This window comes from Echinops telfairi, unplaced genomic scaffold, assembly GCF_000313985.2.
Source record: "Echinops telfairi isolate 266 unplaced genomic scaffold, ASM31398v2 ScPeMD7_5868;HRSCAF=6743_1, whole genome shotgun sequence".
Classification (NCBI taxonomy): Eukaryota; Metazoa; Chordata; class Mammalia; order Afrosoricida; family Tenrecidae; genus Echinops; species Echinops telfairi.
In genome coordinates, this window is record NW_022109768.1 from 3,324,416 (window position 1) to 3,331,587 (window position 7,172).

At 43.8% G+C, this 7,172-nt stretch overlaps 1 protein-coding gene across 1 annotated transcript in view; it reads right to left on the reverse strand.

Moving 5' to 3' along the window:
- Nucleotides 1-7,172, reverse strand: part of TMEM131L (transmembrane 131 like) — a 167,993-nt gene that overhangs the window by 14,234 nt on the left and 146,587 nt on the right. The window contains 1 exon segment of the mRNA XM_045295801.1: nt 2,940-3,091. Coding sequence (XP_045151736.1) covers nt 2,940-3,091 — 152 coding nt within the window.

Consider the following 7,172-nt stretch of genomic DNA (forward strand, 5'->3'; position numbering starts at 1 on the left):
CAAGGGTGGAGGGAGGGTGGGGTAGATAGGGGGAACCGATTACAAGGATCTAGATTTAACCTACTCTGTGGAGGATGGATAACAGAAAAGTGGGTGAAGGGAGACATCGGACAGTGTAAGATATGACAAAATAATAATAATTTATAAATTATCAAGGGTTCTCGAGGGAGGGGAAAATATGAGGAGCTGATACCAAGGGCTCAAGTAGAAAGCAAATGTTTTAAGAATGATGATGGCAACAAATGTACAAATGTGCTTGACATGATGGATGGATGCATGGCTTGTGATAAGAGTTGTATGAGCCCCAAATAATGATTAAATTTTTTTTAAAAGAAAAGAAAATTGAAAGACACATGGAAATAATTATCCAATGCATCAGTAGACCACACAAACAGCAATGTCCACAACCTTAAAACCAGAGTATCTAAGTGATGCCTAACTACCACCATTAACTGCTCTGAAAAGAATCACATGACACGGTTCTAGATCTAGGAGGAAAAGGTGGATTTGAAATCAAATCATTAAAAAAAGAAAAAATGCCAAGCTTAACTGGTTAGATGTCAACTGGTAAACCCCCTGAGACTCTGGACTCCATGTCTAGAACTGAACCCCAGGGCTCAATTTCAGCCAGGGAGGTCTATAAGGGGAACAATAAATCATGAGTGATGGTACACTGAGAGAACTGCAACGAATGAGATGAAACGAAATATATGAGTTGCTGAATGTAAGAACTGATCTGCTCTGTAAACCGTTACCCAATTCACAATAAAAGGTTTACAAACAAAATAATGCCCACAAAACTCTATTTATGGTTCTTGAATAACTTAAATTGTTGTGAAGACAGGATTGGTTCTTCCGTCCCAAAAGTGTACTAAAGCCAGATCTATACAATCCTTCTACTTATGTGCGATGGTCTTTATCTTTCGTTGTCCCATAAACCTTTTCTTCGTGTCAATAGTTCAATTTCATATAGAACATCATTGGGTTCTTCAGCTCCTCCTTAGCTTTATTTACATCATCTTCTAGTCCTACCTAGTGTATTCATTTGCTGTTGAAAGCTCTTACTTTATTGAATTCATAGTCTACAGTGTGAAGTTCTCTTCCGAGTTTCCTACGGGTCTGGGATAGATTTTTCTTTACTGGGATCCTCACTTATCTTTTGAATGCTCTATTTACTTCATTCATTTTTAGTACAATTTTATTACATAATTAGAAGGGGGTTTGTTTTACATTATTTTTGATCTTTGTGTTTCTGCTAACATGCAAGCTGTATTAGTAAAAGCCACAAAGGAATTATCCAAAATGTCTTTCACACCTTGATCTAGGACAGCAGTTCTCAACCTGTGGGTCGCAACCCCTTTGGGGGGGATGGGGGTGGGGTGGGTGTTCAACGACCCTTTTACAGGGGTCACCTAAGGCGCTTGGAAAACATAAATATTTCATAATGAATAATCAGATTGTTTTGTGATTAATCACTATGCTCTAATTATGTTTAGTTATGTTCAATTTGTAAGAATGAAAATACATCCTGCATATCAGACATTTACATTATGATTGATGAGATAACAACGAAAATAAGTTTATGGTTGGGGGGGTCACCACAACATGAGGAACTGTATTAAAGGGTTGCGGCATTAGGAAGGTGGAAAACTACTGATCTAGGACCTGTTGGATTTTTCCTTATAAGCTACCCTCCCCGAATATAAGACAGTGTCTAATACTAAGTTTTGCTCCCAAAGATGCGTTAGGTCTTATTTTCAGGGGATGTCTTATTTTTCCATGAAGAATACTGCACACATTTATTGTTTATTTTCTTATTAAAAGAGACCTCGCACTTCCTGTCTGCTGTGGATGTGCTGCGGCCAACAGTGAGCTGTGCGGCGGCAACTGCCGATATGGTCCAAAGACCAGAGTTAGAGTCCACAGTTACGGTAGCTTCAGGGGAGCTTATTTTCAGGGGAGTGCCTTATATTTCAGCAAGAGGCAAAACTGTAAGTAGGTCTTATTTTCGGGGGATGTCTTACTTTTGGGGAAACAGGTTAGCACTCCAAGGCAAGGTTCTGCTCTCTGGACACCAGAGGGCACTGCAGGAAAAGTCAAGGGCCAGCAGGGACAGCCTGCCACCTCTGCTGGGGCGCCTAGTTCCTGCTCTCACTTCTGGGACTGTCATAGCTCCTAAACTACAGTCTACTCCTCCCCCCAGCCAAAGACATCCTTCGCCTGTGGATTTCAGTTTCTTTCAACTCATGAAGACCATGCCCTAAGAAACAGGTCCTGGGTGTCCAGTAGAGAGAGAAGTGGCTTAATGTGCCTTTACTCTTCCATCTTTACTCAAGAGGCAACCCTTTTTACTTTAGAACGGCTTCTCTTGAGAGTAAATCCCCATTTGGTTAGTGGTTATAAATCGGGCTGCTAACCGAAAAGTCAGCAGTTCAAAACCACCAGCCACTCCAATAGAGGCAGACAAAACTTTCCATCCCTGTAAAGCAGTGGTTCTCCACCTTCCTCATGCCGAGACCCTTGAATACAGCACTTCGTGTGGGGTGACCCCACAACCATAAGGTTATTTTCTTTGCTACTTCATAGCTGTAATTGTGCTACTGTTATGAATTGGGCAGCCCCTGTGAAAGGGTCGTTCAACCCCCAAAGGGGTCGCGTTGTGACCCACAGCTGTAAAGAGTTCCGTCTTGGAAGCCCACAGGGGCCGTTCTAGCCTTTCCTCTCAGCTCACTAAGTGTTGGATTGGACTCCATGGCATGGAGTTTAGATTTGGGAATAGAAAATAAAGAAATTTTGTTTTCTTAACAAACACACGAACACAGATTAGAATGTACCATAAACTGCTCTTGAAAAGTCCAAAGCAGACGTGCGCGCGCGCACACACTCACTCAATTACTCCATAGATAGCTGCCCCTGAAAGCCGCAGCGAGCATACAGACCTCGGCCGAAGGCACGTCCTGTTTCTCGGGACACACTTCGTCTTTCGATGCCCTGTGAGTCTGCTTCTCTGAGGAAGCCTTCCCACCACTCGGCTTTCTCAGCAGTTCACAATGGTCCGCTTCATGCTTCGCCGGCACTTGCTGGCTACTCCCTTGACAAAATAAGAGAAAAAAGCTAGCTAATTATATCCATTTGAATTCCTGTAACAAAAAATTAACACTTTGCTTTAATAAGGATTAGACCAAAGGATTGTCTTTGACCTCTACAATGCCCTAAAAATGGATTATTTATAGATGAAAATGCTCTGTAATTAAGTTCTACATTTCAGTATTTAAAAATTTTTTGTTTGTTTGTTCATATTGGAGTTTATCTCAAGAGGGTCATTGGGGTTGACTCTTAAATTTCTGCTCAATGTTTCTGTTTTTCAGTCTATGAAACCCAGGTTTGATGGCCCTACAGGGACAGCAAGCAGAGTAAGGGTTCCTGGGGGGCACAAGGGTGGCGGGGGCTGTTCCAGAGGAAGAAAATGCTTTGAAACTGATTGTGGTACCGACTGTACCATACTGCTTGCTACGATTCAACTATGAAATGATATGACATCAGTATTAGCTCCCAATAAAATGTTTTGTTTTTTTAAAAAAAGAGTTCGACAATCTTTAAAAGAGGCCCAGGGGAAAGGGTGGGGGCTGGGCCACAGTCTTAGCTTTCTGATCAATGCTCTCAAAGCTGAGCTGCCAGAATCTCAGTTCGTTCTCTATAAGTAAGAGACCACCACCAGAGATGGAGAGTGTCAGCCCCAGAGGGCAGCGAAAACACGTGGCGAAGGCCTACCCCTACGTCCAGTCCCCCAGTGCCGGACCTCTCAGAAGGATGGCTCGATGACTCCCTGGCAGGCGTGGATGTGGACAGAGAGGCTCTTCTGGAAGCATGCGCGCCGCCCCCATTGCTCTTCTGGAGAGCTCATTCCTGAGGGGTACTTCCCCCCCCCTTACCTCACAATAAAGTCAGATCAACCTCAGCCCCACAAGAAGTAACTGGTCAGTATTTTCATTTTAGGAGCAAAGTTTTTAAATAAATATTTCCTTCTTTCCCCCTTAACCAAAGTTCCCTAACAATCCCTTTGAGATCTGGGCATATTTAGGTGGATTACCACAGTGCGAATCGTTCACACAAAGCAGGCTGCCTGCTCCAGTGGACCGCTCGATGGACACGAAGTCCCTCCCTCACAAAGCAAAATGCAAAGCAAAACACGTCATTTTTCACATTAACACTTGGTAGCAGAACTTTATACAAATCTGATGAAATGATAAAAGTACTGGGCAAGCAAAGGGCACACACACCTTTTAACTTTTCGAGGTTTAAAAAGAATCAGGGCATATTAGGGTTCCTGCCGTCTCAAAAAGAAGCCCCATCTCAGGTCCCTTTAAGGTTATGTCCTCCACATAGCACTATAAAGATGAGATCCGAAAGCTTCGTTTGCATCGCATGATCCGCTTGGGAGATTTTAGTGACTAGACCGGGCAAAGTCCTACCCAGAGGCATGGCATCTTTGATCACTACGAAATGCTTCCTTTAGTAACGAGAGAGACCTTTAAATGTCAAGTGTGCAAAGAATCTGAATCAAAGGCAATTAAGGAAGTACTCAGGAATTTCCATCCTCCTAGGACAGTCGAGCATCACCCTGGATGGTTTAGGTGTCCCTAGAGGCTAGGGAGCCCTGGTGCATCATGGGTTACAAGCTGGGCTGCGAACTCCAAAGTCAGCAGTTCAGAACCACTAGCCACTCCTCGGAAGAATGACGAGGCTTTCTACTCCTGTAAGGAGTTAGTCTCAGGACAGTTGTACCTAGTCCTATAGGCTGTCGGTCTATATGAGTTGGACTGGGCTCAATGGCAGTGAGTTGACTTAAAGGGTGGGACAAATAGGGGCAGCACTCAGCTGCTACCTGAGAGACTGGAGGTTCAGGTCCATCCAGAGGTACCTTGGAAGAAAAGCCTCATGATTTATTCCCTAATAGAGATTCCAGAAGCCATGAATATGAAACAGAATACAGACGTATCCTCCCAAGTCAACACTTTCCTAGAGTCTGAATTCATGAGGACATGGGTTTCCTTACGTTTGCTTCACACCACGAGTAACTAACCGTATGAGTCATGCTCACATACATACACATTTCATACAAGGATCCAAGAACTGTGATATCCAGTCCTAAACCACCCAAAAAAAGGAGGAAAGGACAGACTCTTAGAATATGAGGACTGCCCACGTTGGGTTCAAGAATCTGGATAATGAACATGCTGAATGTTATTAATGAGAAATATTCAAGAATTTAGAGTATATTTCATGTTAAATTGGCCCCAATCCATGCCATCCTAGTAAGCATGCTTAAAGTATCCGATATTCACTCCCGCATTACCTCACACAGGAAGAGTGTTGCTGCCCCAGTTGGAGATCACGGACAAATGGAAACAAATGGAAACGTGGGAAGTGGGTGAAGCTGTCAGAGCCCAGTTAAGGCTCTATCCAATCTAAGCAGATGGGGCGTTCTGAGCAAAGAAGTATGCCTTCATTATTGAAATCATAGGTTCCCACATTATTTGGGCTACTTCTTCAAGAAAAACAAAAAACCCAACTCCCTGGCAATGAAAATGTGTGTACCACAATCCAGGATAGCTGGCAGACAGCTCCTTTTATTGGGCCCCTCTGGATTGTTCCAACACCCCTAGGGGCGGAATCTCCCACTTTGGGAAAGACTGACTTAAGGCTTCTGGAATCCACACATGAATGAATGCATTGTTTGGATTTCTGCACATATTCTCAAAACTCTGCCTTCCAGCTGATGCCGACTCACAGTGAGCCTACACAGCATGGAAGCACTGCCTACGTGAGTTTCCGAGACAGTAACTCTTTGCAGGAGTAGAAAGCCCCATCATCTTCCAAGGAGCAGCTGGTGGTTTCAAACTGCTGAACCTGCAGTTAGCAGTTCAATGTGTAACCACTACGCCATCTGCACATACTATACTAGGATTTCAGGAATTGTAAAGGTATCTTAATCTTTGAAAATTTTCATGAGAAAACTACAGGGGGGGGGGGGGAGAAAAAGAAACCAAACTTTACCTATGGTTACCTTGGGTGAAAGAGATCAAGTTTTTGCTTAGGGGGAATTGAGTTTATTTGAACGGTGGCGGAACAATTTGGAGAGAGTTATCAATATTGGTTGAACAACACAAAGAGTATCAATAACACATAACAATGAGTACCAGGAAGAAAATGTTCTAAAATTGATTGTGATGAAGACAGTACAACTCTTCTTGAGAGGACTGAATTGCCTATGTAGATGCAGTGCCAATAAAACTGTTGAGATTTTTTTCACATAACGTTTACTGTATTATAAGATTAAAGAGGCAGTGATCGTTTACATGATTCTAAGTGGAAAGCAGACATAATCTGCTAACTGTTCCTCTTTGATAGGTCAGCCATCTGTGTTTAGCCATCATCTTGCCAGGGATGATTTACATTACACACAGGGAGCCCCACTCCTGTGAGATGATCAGGAGACTCGAACACACACGGGAGCAAAGGAAGGGGGAGGAAGAGAGAGTGGAGCACATCCTGGCCCACCAAGCCCAGAGGACGATATTCCTGCTCAGAGCAGCCAATGCATAGGGCTGGCCCCTCCACCAGACACAACGTTCCTCACTGACCCCATAGCCCTAGGTGGGACAACACTGGAGACACAGTGTGGGAATTGTGCCCCATCTGACCTCACCACACTGTGTTGAAAAACTAAGAGCGTGCAACAGAGCAGCACGGGGAGCAGAGCCCAAGAAATACCAAAAATAGGCTTTGGGGCCAGGGCATGGCACCCCATCAGACTCGACCGGAAAACACTCCTAAAGGTCAACAAACAGACCTTGAACTTTTTACAGGCTTTTCTCTCTTTTTTTGTCATTGTTGTTTTCTTCTATTGCTTTGTGTTGCTCTGTCTTGATTTTGTGCATATTATTATTTCTGCATGTCTTATCTAGATAAAAGATAGGCAGGATAAACAATCCAGAGGAGAAAACAATGGACCGATGGTCCTGGGGGATTATGGGAGAGGGGGAGGTGGGGGTAAGGAAGTGGTGTTACAAACCCAGGGACAAGGGAACAAGTGATCTAAAAATTGATGGTGAGGAGGGTGTGGGAGGCCTGGTAGGGCTTGATCAAGGGCAATGTAACCGAGAGGAAGT